This window comes from Festucalex cinctus, chromosome 19, assembly GCF_051991245.1.
Source record: "Festucalex cinctus isolate MCC-2025b chromosome 19, RoL_Fcin_1.0, whole genome shotgun sequence".
NCBI classification, from domain to species: Eukaryota; Metazoa; Chordata; class Actinopteri; order Syngnathiformes; family Syngnathidae; genus Festucalex; species Festucalex cinctus.
In genome coordinates, this window is record NC_135429.1 from 9,854,626 (window position 1) to 9,871,300 (window position 16,675).

Sequence of the window (16,675 nt, forward strand, 5' to 3'; positions counted from 1 at the left end):
TATTTAACAACTGTTAAAAGCAGAAACATCATAATGGTAGGAGAAAGAAATCAGAATATTCCAATCAGAATATTCCAAGATGAAAGTAAAGAGAAAAAAAGATAGTACTAAGGGGAAATGGTCATAAAATTATGAGAATGGGGTTGAATTTTTACCAGAAAAAAAGTGATAATGGCTTGATAATGAAATTGTATTTGTGTGCAGTACAGTAGTGTGGTGGAAATAAACATCCATTCAGATAGCGAGTGGGGGTGGGGGTCCGCATTGGGATTCCAAAAGACACTTCCTCCCCCTCCTCCTCCTCCATTTTCAGCTCTGAGTCAGACTCACCTGAGCTTTCAGAGATGCAAGATGGCTTACACACCCGCCGAGCGGCGAAAAGAACGTTTTGTGTGTGCGTGTGTGTTTTATGTGCATGTGAGACAGCTCGCTCGCTCACCAGCTTTCTTCCAGATTTCTTCAGGGACGTAGCCGGAAACATGCCGATTCAGAAGCTCCCTGTGAATGTCTGAGGGGAGACAAACATGGACTGTTTTTAGCCACTGCCTGCAGTGCAACATAGAAATCAATACAAAGGCATGGGCCTTAGATGTGAGCCTTGTGGAACACCAGATTCAACGTTTTGTGTTTTTGTTGATTGAAGGTGTACACTTGATTTGGTGAGCCCACATATCCTTCAGGTAGCATTGAAAGAAATGAAAAGACAAGGGACTAAAATGTAATTTTCGAATTTAGTAACTTTTATCCCGTATAGCTTCATCTACCGTACAATCAAATATAAAACAAATTATGTCGGATATGACCGCAAACCGACCCGATGTGGTGTTGTCCTGTGCGGCGGGGCTCTGCTGCCTGGACTGGCCACTGGAGGCGGCAGCGGCGGCGGCGCTCTTTTTCAGCTCCTCGGCGTCGCTGTAACGTCGGATCCAGTAGTTGAGCTCCTCACGGTCGGCCTCCTGGCAGCGTCGCAGCACCGTCAGCGAACGCCGCGTCTTCTCCACCATGTCCATGATGCAGTTGAGCAGCTGCCGGGACACGACAAGGCGCCCAGTTGACATGACGGACAACTCTTTGATGGCATTTTGCTACTTTTCCTTCTGTTATGAGAAATAATAACATTTCACTCTGCTGTATCCTCCTGACTACCAGCAACTCAAATTCGTCCTCTGTAGTGGAGCCTTTTAAACCTGAATATCTCCCACCCAGTGCATACGATTGAATTAACTCCATTTGTGCTCAAATGAGAGCTTTCAGAGCTTTCCAACGGTACCAAATGTGTAGGGGTGGGGCTTTGCTAACTTTGTGCATGCACTTTTTAGGGAAGAGGAAAAGTAAGTATATAACACTTTTTATTGAAGAAATTTAGGCTTTAAATGTTGTTAGCATGCTTTCTATAAGACTTAAGAACACATTAAAGTATTGCTTGAATTATTTTAACTGTATTTGAGCCTAGCATTTCAGTTTTAATAAATGTCCTCTGTAGTGGACACAGCATAGCTTATAAACATGTTTTTGTTTTTCAAAATTTTCTTTTGCAGCATTCCAGTTACTTCACAAAGATTGGGGAATATGAAAATAAACATGATTGGACAATATTTTTTTTCCTGGTAGTCAGAGGATATCCTTTTTAAATGTATATATTTGTTATTTGGATACAATAATTCACCATAAAATACAGTGAGTAAGAAATTGTATTAAATAATTGAATGCAGGTGTTAAAATTGTAAATAAAAATTACGAGTAAATCTTTTTAAAATATTAAAAGTAAAATTATTCATTGTAATTGAAAAAAAAATCAAGACATTAAATGGTATGTAACAGACAATACATCAAGAGTGCAATAAGAATGCACAAATGAAAGAAATTTTTTAATGAACAGAATGATAAATGCAATTTTTATCTAATATATGAATGAAATAAATACAATTTTAAAATGGAAAAAATAAATGTATGCATAAAATGAATAAATTAAAGATGAATAACAAAAATCTAAAAAGTAGTAAATAGGGATGTAATGATAGAAACATCACGATATGATTTCACGATATGAAGCTCCTGACACGATAATTAGACGATGTTGTGAGGAGGTTGACGATATATATATATATAAAAAAGTCACAATATTGTAACAAAAAAACAAAACAAAACAAAAAAAAGCTCATTCAAATAAAGCAATATTGCACTTACTTACGAATGCATTCACAAATGGACTCGGTTCACAATCACATTATGTTGCCCTTCATCTGACCATTAGCATGGATTTTAAACATAGAAGGGCCAAAACATGCCTTGTGAAAATTAAACTGCACTAAAAAAATATAGCCACCAGAGGGAATTAGATCTGCACAAATGAAAATCAACCTGACGTTTTTTAACACGTGCTGTCTTTCATATCGTGACATAACGGCGATATTGTGACAGTTTTCATATCGCGATATCACAATATTGCCGTTATCGTTACATCCCGAGTAGTGAATCCAATACAATGTAACAAATAAAATAGAGTGATGAGTGTAGCGTGATTTCAATAATGGTGACGAGTAGAAGAGACATGCAGGGAGTAAATATAAAAAAATGTTATTACTTTTCTTACATGGTCAAGGTGCTTCCACTCCTCAGCCCACTCCCTGTCCGTCAGCCGGTGGTCGATCACCTCCTCCTGACGGCCGCCCGCGTGCAGGCCTGCAACGAGACGCACAAACAAGACACACACACGCGCAATGTGAAGCTCACCGATGCTCAGGCAGTGCAGGCTGTTATTAAAACATGCGCTTTGTCGTTCATGAAGGAGCCAGAGGTCTAAGAAGAAGTGATGCAAACGTCACGCAACTCTTGTAACTGTTTACTTTTGGATGGGGAACACGCCTTGCGCTCGCTCGCTCGCTCGGCCTCCGTGTTACAGCCGAGCAAAAAAGTCAAGTTGAAAAGGGGTTATTCATGTTAGTTCCTTCACTTTTGAAGCAAAAAAATGTTTGTTTTTTTTTGGTCACGATTAAATCATATGAGAGTGTACGGACTAGAAAGCAGTCATCAAGACATTTAATTTGAGGTATGATTTCATGATGTTTGTTGCAAATACTTTGTTGCCGGTTTGCTGATTTGTTGTGTTGTGAAAAAAAAATACATTTTTGATTACTAAGTCATCAGATGACAGTTTATAAAAAAAGTAATAACAGATCCATAAAACTCTCATCAAGACCTTTAAATAGACACGTGACTGGACGTGGTTTGAACTTACCGATGGGTCGCACCCTGTCGCGGATCTCCCTGTGATTGGCGGGCGGATGCCGGTAGGCGTCGCGGTAGTGGTGGTGCGCGACGACCATGTCGTCCAGCCGGTAGTGCTGCGGCGGCGGCGGCGGCGGCGGCAGCGGGCCGCCCGGGTGGCCCAGGCCGTTGGGCGGGTACGAGATGCCGTTGGACGGGCTGAAGCGCTGACCGGGGCTGACGGTGCACGGCCGCTTGCTCGGGTGGACGTCGGGCCCGTGCGCGACGCCGTCGCGGTCGAAGCCGTTCTCTTTGGTTCTGGGAGGCGGACCGGACACATGCTGTTACTCATAAACACTTTGTCAACAGTTACTTTGTGTTAATAAATAAAGCGCATTGCTAGCTTGCATTGCTAACGTAACGTAGTACAAATATTGTCACTGAATTATTGAGTTACATAGTATTTATTTGTGATCATAAATTTTACTTTCTGTCAATGTGGTCAATTTTTTGTTCAAAGTGTTACTTTGTAGTAAAACATGTTTAGATTTTGTTAATTTACTTTGTGTTCATGAATTTAGTTACTTTGAGTCAATCGTGTTAATTGTGTTCGTAAATGTGGTTACTTTGTGTAAAAATATTACTTTGTGTAATTAAATGTTACTTTGGCTTCATGAATGTGGTTACTTTGAGTTCATAGTGTTAATTTGTAGTAATGAAGACAATTTGAGTTCTTAAATGTTACTTTGCACTAATAAATGGTTAATTTGTGTTTCCTGTTTTCCTGTTTCTGTTAATAAATATGGTTAATGTGACTTACTGTTACTTTGTGTTAATGGATTTCGCTACTTTTAATAGTGTTGATTTTTACTAATGAATACTACTAATTTGAGTTAATAAATGTTACTGTGGAAGTAGTGTTAATTTGTAGTAATGAAGACAATTTGAGTTCTTAAATGTTACTTTGCACTAATGGTTAATTTGTGGTTCTAGTGCTACTTTGTGTTCATAAATATGGTTAATGTGACTTACTGTTACTTTGTGTTTTTGAATTTCGCTACTTTTAATAGTGTTGATTTTTACTAATGAATACTATTTGAGTTAACGAATGTTACTTTGTGCTAATAAACATGGTGTATTTGTGGTAGTAGAGTTACTTTGCGGTAATAGGGTTAATGTGACTTTGTGTTAATGAATTTAGATACTTACAGAAACTTTGTGTTGGTCCATTTGTGCTAATAAATGGTATTACTTTGCGTTAGTGTGGTTCCTTTGTCAAATGATCATTTTGATACTTTGTGTTAAGTATTTGTGTCACTAATTATTGTTACTTTGATTTGATAAATTGGATTACAGTGTTTTTACTCTGCATTAATGGCACCTGATTTAATAAACATAAATGCTAATAAACCTAAATGCTAACAAACGCCTTTTGTTTATGTTGTTCCATGCACACAGTAACGCATGCACGTACATTTCCACACGTCGCTTTCGTCAGATGAGGTGGATTTTGTTGCAGCAGGGATGAAAATGTAGTCAGGCGTGTGTGCGTGTGTTGACAGTGAAATCTCACACACCTCCCTCCTCCTCAACAGCAGCACCCCCCCCCCCCCACTCCTCCCATGAACAGATTGAACTTGTTAATGAGCTGTTTTTATGGGATCCTAATGCTCATCCACGACTCTCCATATGTTGCTTTCCCCTCCGTCCCTCCTCCGTCATTCCCAGCCTCCCTCTCCGCTCATCACACCATCCGACACCCCCACCGCCATTCACCCCCCTCAACCACCACCATTTTCCTCCACTCCCCCGCCCTTTCCATAGCAACAATGCATCCATGTGGATGTCAACATATACGTTCCTTTGATCTCCATTCCGAGTTAAAGGAACTATTGTTGTTTACCGTTTTCTAAGGACACTTTTTTTCCCCATTACTTGAATTCAATTTACTAATAAGGCACTATCATATTTAAATGATCTTCATTTGTATGAACGATAATATGACCAAATAGTGGTGGGCCCACCTGTCGGGCGTGCGCCTCTTGCCGTTGTCGTTGACGTCGAGCAGCAGCTCGGACGAGTCGACGGGCGACGACGTGCTGGTGTCCAGCAGCAGCTGCTCGTGCTGGGCCAGGTACTGCGCCGGGTTCTGCTTGGCCAGACGGGCGCAGTGCAGGAGCTCCCGCTGCAGGAGCGGCAGGTTGGCCTGCAGGAGGGGAAACGGCAAAAGGGGTTCATACGGGACATCTTGCTTACCAAGATAAAATGTGAAAAATCTGAAAGAGTGTCAAAGAGGAAAAAAAAGACCTGGAGAGTTCATACAGGAACATGTATTTATTTATTTATTTATTTATTTATTTATTTATTCAGTTTAGTGGTAGTGATAGGTGTTTCTTACATTTTTAATAGGGATGTAACGATATCCCAACATCACGATACGATAATTATCACGATATTGTGGTGAGATTGGTGATACAAAAAAAGGTCACAATATTGTAAAAAAAAAACACAAAAAAAACATTATTGTGCTTTTATACATAACAGCAATGAAAAATATAAAAAATATGCATATTATATATAAAATTATATAAATATAAGATATCTATATTGATTATATATATATTAATATTGAGGAACTTACTTGCTAATGCACGCACACATTGAGTTCCTCCACATATTGACTCGCTTCACAAGCATATTACGACGATAATCTGATGATTAGCATAGATTTTAAACATAGAAGGGCCAAAACATCCCTAATGAAAATTAAATTGCACGAAAAAAATAGCCACCAGAGGGTGCCACAACTGCACAACTGGAAATCAATCTGACTTTTTGAACAGATGGGTTGCTTTTAAATATCGTGAACATGACGACAACGATATTGTGGCAGTTTTTGGCCTACAAAGCAAGGGAGTTCATACATGAATTCTAAAACACACCGAAAAAGAGGCAACTGCCTGACCACTAAACAAGCTTACACAAGACCCCTTTTTTTAACATTTAAAATTTTCAAACACTCAACATCAGGTTAGGTGCCATTGAAGGAGTTCATACATCACCAAATTTTTTCCACAACAAATTCTAAACCTTTGCTTTTGTAACCTAACCCTGCTGCAGTAGGTGGCGGCTAGCATGAGGAAACCAACAAAGGAGTTCATTCAGGACACCTTGATACTAGGTCAAAATTTCAAACGCACTATCAAGGGAGTTCATACATGGTCACCTTGTTAGCATGTCAAATTGAAACACTTCTGAAACACTCTATTAGTAGAAGTTGGCCGAGACAAGGGAACCACCACAGGTGTTCATACGGAACACCTTGTTAATAGGACAAAATTTCAAACACCACCAAGGGAGTTCATACAGCACTTCCTCGTTACCACATCCAATTAAAACATTTCTAAATCCCTGCTACAGCACAAGTTGGCAAACACAAGTGAACTACCAAGTGAGTTCATACGGGACAAATTGTTCCCATGTGAAATGACAATACTTAATAAATTGTTTCAACAACCTTCTCATCTTAGGTTTCCTGTGAGAAAATACTAGAGAGGAAGTGCATACGGGACACCTAAGTAATGCATTTTGACGGATGTCCGCAACATTCATCATCTGCTTTCACTTTCCCTGCAGGCCAAATGGTTACCTCCCCCCGGGAAAGATTGTTTTGGTTTGGCGCGAGCGTGGTTGTCCTTCCAGTAAAGTGTCGAGCAATCTTGCGGCATCGGGTTCCACGTGGGGCTCGCTTCGCCCACCGCGCCAACATTAGCATCATGAAATACAGCCATTGTTGCAGCTGGGCTTCTGTGCACCTATAAATGCACGCGCACACACACACACACACTGTGCTACCATATGCTCACTGGCATTTAAGGTCCCGCAGCGGGGAGACACTAAATTTAGACTTGGGGGAAGTGAGAGAGGAGTAAAAGTTGCAATGGAGGAGAAGAAGAAAAAAAAAAGAGGAAAGTGTTTCTCGTTTGATTGTGGAGCCAGCCGGCTGATGCGGAAACCATCTGCTGAGGAAGTGCAAGATGAAAATCGGCCGCTACAATGACAACAGGCATGCAAAATTGCACGATATGCACCAGACGGTGGCCATTTTGTTGACGTTTCGCTGGACATTTTGTCTTCATAAATCATAATTGCTTTCTAATGACATTACCAAGGTGATTATATTGAACAAAAACTAACAAAATATCTAAACCTAAATTGAAAAACATTTTCATTAACGAAATAAAATAAAAACGATAATGCTTTAATTAAAAATGAGACTAACTAGAAATATTAACTAAAATTATAGTAATTAAATCCTTTGTTTTTGACTTGTCAATTAATATACATGAACTTTTGGGTTATCTTGCACTTGACTTCATGTAGTAATAAATAAAGACAAAACTAAAACTAATACTAAAACTAGTAAAAGCTAAACTAAAACAGACCATTTAAAAAATGGTACTAACTTCCTCTTAAAACTAACAAACTAACTGAATCATAACAACACTGGACATTAGTCAATAGTGATGTAACGATCAGGGCAATATTGTGATATCGTGATATTAAAACTGCCACAATATCGTCAACGTCATGTTCACAATATTTAAAAGGAACACATCTGTTAAAAAAAAAAGTCAGGTTGAGTTCCATTTGTGCAGTTCTAGCAACCTCTAGTGGCTAGTTATTAAGTGCAATTTAATTTTCATTAGGGATGTTTTGGCCTTCTTTGTTTAAAATATATGCGAATTGTCAGATGAAGGGGAATCTCATTTGCTTGTAAACGATAAATGTGTGCTTGCTTTAGCCTCAATATTGTTATTTATTTATTTTTTTTACAATATTGTAATCTTTTTTTAAATATCGTGATAATTATCGTATCGTGACCATATCGTGATGTTTGGATATCGTTACATCCCTATTCGTCAATAAATATAAATTGTTACTCAATATTATTGTTTAGAGTTAGACAATTATTTCTCAGTGTTCACAAACCTGATTATTTCATGACAAATATTACTTTCTGAAAGAGTACTTTTAATGTTGAAAAAAAATATTATTTTATCTGAACAAATAGTTTGTTACTAGTGTGATTGTTTATCACTTATTTTGTGTTCATACTCTTTGTGTGAATTAAATTGTGATCATTCATTTGGAGCTGTCAATGTGGTGTAAACAATTTTGATTGGAATACATTGTTCAAATGTACTACAACGTTGTTCAAATGTATTGATGAAGTTGTTCAAACGGCTTGGTAAAAAGTATGCCAAATGCTAAAAATAGCATTTTTTTCTCCCCCATTATGCTTCCATATGAATAATCAATATCCTTCCTTTATCTTTATAACCAGCATTCGTCCTGTTGTCTCTTTGAGTTCAAAGAGCACACATCATCTGTTGGATGTGAAGATGATGAAGAGGAGGAGGATGAAGATGAAGGTGTTACCTTGAGGAAGGGGATGACGAAAGGCCGCAGGGGGAAGTTGGTGGCTTCGTGGAGTTTGCAGTGGAACTCCTCGATGGTTAGCGTGGAATTCTGCGCACACACACGCACGCACGCACGCACGTACGTAAGTCCATGTGGAAGACATTAAGTGATAATATTCCTCTCTGGGAGATTGTGTGGAAGTGTGTATGCGTGCTAAGAGGAAGCATATGTACGGGTTGAGAGGAACAAATATCTTCCTTTCTTTCGCAAAAACAAATAAATCAAGTCGAATCCCGCCGTAAGTAAACGCGACGTCGGCAAGCTTGTTCGACATCAGTCGCTTTGTTCTGTTTTTTAAAAGTTCATGTTTACGATCCCCGTCAAACAATAACATGCAAACACACAAATGGTTTTGTTTGGATTCGAATAGAAATCAGGACAAAGATCAACTCAGGGTTAAGGTTGCAGGCATTTTATAGAAGCTGATAGGCTAATGTAAGCGTTGCTAACGTGAATAAAACTTTATTGTTCATTGTGCTCGCCAAGCAAGCATATTTTCCGAGCTTAGCCGCGATGATCTGGGCCTCCCTTAGCGGCAGCAACAACAACAAGAAAATGATTGGCAGCGCGCGCTGAGGCAGAAAGATGAAGAAAAAAAACCACAAAACAAAAATGAAAACAAAACACTGAGCCGCGTTGCCTCCTCCTCCTTTGGCGCCGTCGTTTCCCAGGACTGAATTTTGTGGCATCTGTTGGCCCAGATTGCGCCTCGCCCGCCTCGTCTCCCCGGTGCCGCCAAACCGCCTCATTAGCGGCAGCGGCGGGGGAACGAGGCGGCCCAGCCAAACGGGCGAGCGCGGAGTGGTGCGCCGCGCACAGCGAAAAAAACGAGGCCGAGCTCAGTGGGGATCGTTAAAAAACATCCCGACTTCCGATTCACACCTCGCACCTTCCGACTTGATGATTGTTTATGTCTTCTATTTACTCATAATATGTGCCAAGAAATAATGAGGGTTGTATGCCAGAAGTTTCAAACAAGAGTCAGGGGTCCAAAAAAGGTTCAGTCAGGTTTAGGGTTTTAAAATAGGGTTTAAGGCCAGGGTCAAAGTTTCAAGCCAGAGTTCAAGGTTCAAAGTAGCGTTTCAAACAAGGGTGAGGTGTTCAAAGTAGGCTTTCAAGTTCAGGTTCATGCTACAAAATAGGTCTTTAAACGAAGGTTTCAAAGCAGGGTTGAAGTTTGAAGCCAAGATTAGGGATTTCAGCCAGAGCAGGGCTCGACACTGCGACCAATTCACCCGCAAATGCGGCCAATTAATCCGGTCATACGGCGCGAGTACATGTTTTAATAAGTGGTGCAACGGCTCATCTGTGAGCCGTGATCTGTATGCATCAAGTGCCACGCTTCAGGTCGTCCGTAGGTAGTCAAGGGAATGCGCTGCGGAGGCTAACTTCAAAATAAAAGCCCTCCAAGTAATACATTGATGCAATTGCCTTGTCACTTGAATTTGAAACTGACCCACGCAACGCAGCGTGTGGCTGGAGTCGCGGCTCAAGGCAGCCAGCTTGGCAAGTCCTCACGCGACTGCTGACTTCCAACATCAACACGACGACGCCTCAAAATTATATTTAATTGGCAATTAGGGATGCTAAAGAAAGTCTGTCATTAGTCTGTCATTGTATGACATCCTCTTTCAATAGGGTTTTGCAAACCGTCAGGGTTTCAAGGCAGGGTTAGGGTCTCAAAGTAGGGTTTCAAGTCAAGTCACAAGGCTTGGGTTCTAAAATTGAGCTTAAGGTTTTAAAATGATCTTCTAAGCCAGGGTTAGGGTTTCAAGTCATAGTTGGGGTTCAAATTAGGCTGAGGGTTTTAAAATATTATTTCAAGCTAGTTAGGGTTTCTAATTGGGTTTTTAACTCTTTGATTGCCAAAAAAATTTAATAACGATTAGTAAAATCACGATGTATGCTGCCATAAACGTGAAACGACGTCATCTACGTTTTTTTTTTTTGTTTTTTTCTTAAATGGACGGAGCAACGTCTAAGTGCAGCGCTGCCTGGTCAATGGGTTGTGGAATCAAAAACACCACCTAACTATGGCCAGCAGATGGCAGCATTGTGTCTCTTTTCAATGGGCTGCTGGTGCATGGAATTACAATGAAATGTGACGGAATCTGATGGAATCTGATGAATGCTCGTAATTGGCGAAATGGCACTGTGTAGTTTATTTATTTATTTATTTTTTTTTTTTTTTTTCCCCCATAAAGTGTGGCAGTGAAAGTGTTAAGACAGGACTCGGGTTAAAAAAAAGAGGGGTCTGTCATAAGGTTAGGGTTTAGAGAATAGAGGTTTTAAGATAGTGTTAAGGTTCAAAACAAGGGTTAGCGTTTCAAAATCAGCGTTGGGGTTCCAAAGTGTGTTTTGAAGAGCAGCTGCTACTCACCACCAGCCCGAGGACGAGCGTGCGCACGCGTTCGCCGATTTCGGGCGAGATGTCGTTTCCGAACTGCTGCAGCGTGGTGAGGAAGCGCTTGAGCTTGCTCAACTGTCGGGCGCCGCATGCCGGCGGCAGCTGCTGATTGGCCAGCGACGACGACGACGAGCCCGGCCCGTTGCCGTAGCCGTTGGGCGGTGACGGCGCCCCGTTCAGCGCTGTGGGCGAGTGGCTGCTGCTGCCGTTCGTCACTGGCGGAGAAAAAAATTCAATAACAAAGAAAATTTTGAACTTTGGTCTATAGAGTGAACTTGACATGAACTGAGATTATTTTTTACATGAAATTATTTTGTGAAGGACCAAACTTTTGATGCACAAAAAAAAAAAAAAAAAAAAAAATCTGCATTCAGAATGGAGCTTTTGACACACAAAAAATGTAAAGAAAAAACTTTTGACATATCGAACAGAGCTATCTCTTGTAAGACTAACTACTGTCACTGTTACTGGTTGCAATGTAAAGAATACAGAACACTATGGACAAGACTAATGATGAATGTGAATACAGGCCCTCATAAATGCAAGCACAACAGCAGGCTCTAGATTGCACTGGTTACAAAAATTGCATAAAACAAGAAGACCTTTTGATGTATTTTTTTGATGTAAAAAAAATATTCGACATGAAGACAAATATTGTAAAAGAGCAAACTTTTGACATATCAAACTGAGCTAACTTTCAACAGAAAAATATTGTTAAGGTAAAGAATAAATCTAACTTTTAATGCACCAAAATGTTGCACACAAAATGTAACTTTTGAAACACAAAAATAGAGCTCAGCTAACATTTGATTTAAAAATATGTAGAAAACCAAATTTTTGACAATTTGAAATTAGCATGTAACATAAAAATATATAGATACCTTACAACAAAAATATATTTCATAAGGCACCAAATATTGTGTACACAACAGAACGTTTGACACATCAAACTGAGCTAACTTCGTACACAAAAAATGTGTAAGGAACCCAAATAACTTTTGTCAAACAAATAATCGTACATGCAATCATTATCATAAAGTAAACTCAATTTTACCATGTGTAAAAATAAAATTTAATTGAACAAACCTTCGACACAAAGGTTGTACTAAACAAGACTAATGATGAAAATATGGCATTCATATGAGATGTTTTAAATATAATTTCTCACCTAAAAAAATTGTATTATCATCCTATTTTTAAATCCCAATGAAAGGATTTTTATGGTAAATAATCAGTATAAAAACAGTGTGTGTTCGAGTGTGTGCCTCCCCCTCTGGCTGTCGTCCAAACAAGCGATGCTCCGGCATCACATCTGCTAACAATAGAAGTCACGCCGCAAATCAAAGAAAGCAAGCAAGAACGAGCTTCCAAATAAAGACCAAACGAACCCCCTTTCCCCTCTGCTATGTTTAATTGCAATGTGTTTTCATTGGCAGGGAGGCTTTGATTCACTGACTTCAGGAACGTGTGCACTTGCTCGTCAATACTGAGCTGTCATTGGAGTAGGCGTGACATCACTGTACCTGGCTCCGCCCCCCTAGGAACACGACCACCACACTTGGCACACCAAAAACGTGAAGGTGCCAAAAAAAAGTGTAAAAGTGGGGTACTCACGGGTGGTGGGGGTGTAGGAGCTGTTTCGGGGGGGTCCTTGCGTGCTGGGCGGGGGCGGCATAGCGGGTGGGGTCAACCTGGACTGTGTCTTCACATCCGCAGGTGAGTCGGGCATGGTGGAGCGCTTCCCAGGGCGACCTGTCAAAAGACGGAAGGACGCCGTCAAGGCGGAGGGAAGTGTGATTTCCAGAGACGGGCGGCGGGCATACACTAACGCACACGCGCGCGCGCGCATGTGTATGTGTTGTGACAGTGATGCATATGCTGGCGCCGCCATGTGAGGAATGACAAGAGCCACATTCCGCAACTGCTCATTCCCGCGCCATCTGTGCCCGCCTGCTGTACGCAACGGCGGCACACTGCAGAGCGCCGCCGCCATCACATTTGCCACTTTTTGCATCAAGCAGAAAAGACGCATAGAAAAGACCTTCAAAAAAATGAAAAATGAATGATTTAAAAACAAAACAGCAATAGCTTAATTTGAAAAAGTCAATCCATTACAATGAACAAACAGTGTCACAGTCACCAAAATAAAATTAATCCAATAAAAATCTATGCAACAGTCCAGAAAAAAACAGTAACGAAAAATTATAGAACACTATTAATAATACATTGCAGAAGAATAAAACGATATATATTTAAAAAAAATAATAACAAATAATAAAAGCTACACATCAGTATCAATTAGGCAAAAGGAAATACATTCTATTAAAGTCAGTATAAAATGGCTATAACAATATTTTAAAAACCTAAATAAGATAAAAACAATGTAATATGTAATCAAAGAAAATAAAACAGCAAAAAATCAACAAAATAAAAAACTATAAATAACTGGTAGGGGAAAAATAACATAAAAAAAAAAATATATATATAATATAACCAAAATATAATGAATACAAATACCACCTCTACTACTACAACAACAACAACAACAACAACAATAATAATAATAATAATAATAATAATAATAATAAATGTACAAAAATTAATAAAATAATCTTAAATAAAATGGCAATGATAATCTTATATAGGCATAACAAATTAAATACATAAGAAAAATGTATTTCTAATTTATGATTGAAAACATACTGAAATAAAATATTATAATGAATAATAATCACAAAACAAAATGTGCATAAAAACATTTAGAAATGGAAAAAAATATATAAGAATAAAAAAGATTTTATGAAGAGAATCTGACAAAAACAGCACAATTTGCCAGCAAATATTCTAGAGGGAAACATAATTAAAAAAAAAAAGGCATAAAATAAAAAAAAAATAAAAAAAGACATTTCATTAATGAGAGAGTGTGATGAGGATGGGTTGGAAAGAATAAGATTTAATTTGTACATATTTTTGCTTCCCTGATTTAAAAAATAAATAAATAAATAAATAAGCAATGTACATTTAGTTGACTAAACTAACTTTTCTTTCCATACTTGTGCATATGTGTGTGACAAACATTTTTGGAGAAACGTGAGGCGACGTGACATGCAGCAGACAAGCCCATTTAAGCCCGTTAGCGTGACAGAGACGTTTAGTGCGCTTTCCAACATAAACTGACACTCCAAAACACCCTTTTGGCAGTCAATGTGTCTTAATGTACACTTTTACGCCGAAATTTATTAACTTGACGTTAGAAAGAGGCGCGTCCGACAGCGAGTAGTCATCTAATTGCTCCGAGAACAACACAACGCGCATGATTTACAGCAGATCGCTTGGAAAGTCCACTTGTACTTTTCTTTTTTGCTTGGCTGCCAGCAACATGAAAAATGTTGAAAAATATACAAGAAGCCAAAGTGATTAATCACCGCGCTGCCGTACGACGCGAAAAGACCTTACACGCGCATAATAACACGTCAACGTGAGGCCAAGACAAATAAAGTCCTCGAACAATGTGGTCGGTCAGTCGGTCACTACAAAAAGCAGCAAAAAGAAGCCGGTTTGAACCCAAAAGCGCCACAGAAATCATTCATTTGACTGAATGTCATTTTTGCCATCCATCATCTCTTACGCTTATCCTTTCCCACTGGAAATCATCTTGAACTCATTTAGAAACATGTTGCTAGACGCAGAACGCAGCATGGAAACGTGCTAGCAAGAACTTTATAGCGTGTGACACGCACCAACATCGGAAAGTGTTATTGTGGTATTACAACTGTCACAGTACGGCACACATATGATGTCTATCCAGTCTTCAATCTCTTCATACAATTGTGTGAGTTTGAGAGTATGAAAAACAAATTGCAGCACAGTATTAGCTTAGCCTCGATTGTTAGCTTCGGCTAGCCTAAGCACCGCTAGGCTTCTGTATGTGAAGGTTGTGACCACTATAAAATATCAGTGACATTCGATTCAAATTTCATCACATTGTAGTCAAAAAAAAATCTTCAGTCGTTCAACCCCAAGCGTGGATATGAATATTCCTGACAGCTCGTACTCAGACAACGGCGCGCCATGCATAATTCACAAGTACACCTTAAACAACCTTGAAAACAAAGCTGGCACGGCAGCACGGTCCGCGTGTTAAGACTTAACGAGCGCGCTTAACGCGCATCTCTCGTTCATTTATGGCGAGCGGCCTCGCCAAGCAATCGACGATTGGGGCCGCCCGCCCCGCGGCCGCCGGACACTCCCCGACCGGTCAGCTAATCGACGTGCGGAGGGAGCCTTAATGGAAAACGCTTTGACTTTGCCCAAGTAGCTTTACGACTTCTCCGAAGTGCTGCGGCCGCCGGGGAACTGACGGACGGGGGAGGAAGGGCGGATGAAAGCCGCCATTAAGGACGAGAGCGGCCTCTTCAAATTATTGATGGAGGCCGCAAGTGTTTGCCGTGAAGTTGGATGCAATCCCACGGGAGCGTTACAGCTGTTCATTAAATGCACTTACTGAATTGTTGTTTGAGATGCAGGACATCGCCAGGCTGATTTCAAGTTTTGCGTCGTGAGCAAAAATGCTAGTGAACTTCACAACAAGCAGCAGATCGTGAAAAATCCTTCCGAAAAGAGGCTTCAAGTTGTTAAATTGCCACTCACAGTTCAAGTTCACTCTCCAATTAAACATACAGCAAAGGGAATCACGTTTTTTAACCAAATCTCACAAATTTGCCTTAAGTCTGCTAGCTTAATGCTAACAAATAAAAGGAAAATGTATCTGATCCTAGGGTGTGCACACAGAGGTGTGCAGGTGCGCCAGCTGTTGTGATGTTAAAAAAAATTCATTTAATTTAAAAATTAATTTTAAAGGGGAAGTCAACTTTCAATATTTCCTGACAATATTTTATATGTGACCTTACTAGTCTTAACATGACATTCTAATTAATATTACATTTGTGGAATATGAGTGATAAAGCAAGATCCAGCCATTTTTTTTATCAATATCAGGGGGCGGCCATTTTGCCACTCATTGTCGACTGAAGATGACATCACAGTTGCCCAGGGCTCAGGCAACGTCATTTTCACTCAACAGCAAGTGGCAAAATGGCCACCTTTTGATATTGATAAAAACTGCTGGAATTTGCTTCATAACTCATATTGTACAAATATAATTTTAATCAGAATGTCATGTTTAGATTAGTGAGGTCACATATAACATATTATTGTCAAGAAATATTCGAGGTTGACTTTCAATTTAAGCAACAAAAAAAAAAATTTTTAGATTTTTTTTTCTAGGTTGTGCACACAGGGCAGGTGTGGTGCACCAAGTCTTATATTGCTGAATGGGGTTTGTGGCTAAAATTAAAAGTTTCAGAAAAACTGTTTCAAATAATTTTAACCTAAAAAAATGAACTACAGCAAAAGAAGCTACTTAGAGTGTGCACACAGGGGCGCGCGGGTGCGCCAAATGAGAGGCTGAAAGGGGTACGTGGCCTTAAAAAAATAATCTTATATTAACAAAAGTAAATAATAATAAAAAAAACAGTCACTTTATTTCCCTCAGGTGTATGCAGAGACATGTATGCG

General features: G+C 39.6%; 1 protein-coding gene across 4 annotated transcripts in view; it reads right to left on the bottom strand.

Annotated features, from left to right (window-relative positions):
• Positions 1 to 16,675, bottom strand: part of runx1t1 (RUNX1 partner transcriptional co-repressor 1) — a 49,557-nt gene that overhangs the window by 9,718 nt on the left and 23,164 nt on the right. For 3 of the 4 annotated variants that reach the window (XM_077506298.1, XM_077506300.1, XM_077506297.1), the window contains exons 2-9: positions 12,713 to 12,850; positions 11,072 to 11,313; positions 8,650 to 8,739; positions 5,232 to 5,413; positions 3,239 to 3,525; positions 2,585 to 2,682; positions 815 to 1,025; positions 440 to 508 (exon numbers count right to left, since the gene is read on the bottom strand). In XM_077506298.1, coding sequence (XP_077362424.1) covers positions 440 to 508; positions 815 to 1,025; positions 2,585 to 2,682; positions 3,239 to 3,525; positions 5,232 to 5,413; positions 8,650 to 8,739; positions 11,072 to 11,313; positions 12,713 to 12,850 — 1,317 coding nt within the window. The remainder of the gene's footprint in view (positions 1 to 439; positions 509 to 814; positions 1,026 to 2,584; positions 2,683 to 3,238; positions 3,526 to 5,231; positions 5,414 to 8,649; positions 8,740 to 11,071; positions 11,314 to 12,712; positions 12,851 to 16,675) is intronic. The other variant, XM_077506299.1, reaches the window with a different exon arrangement.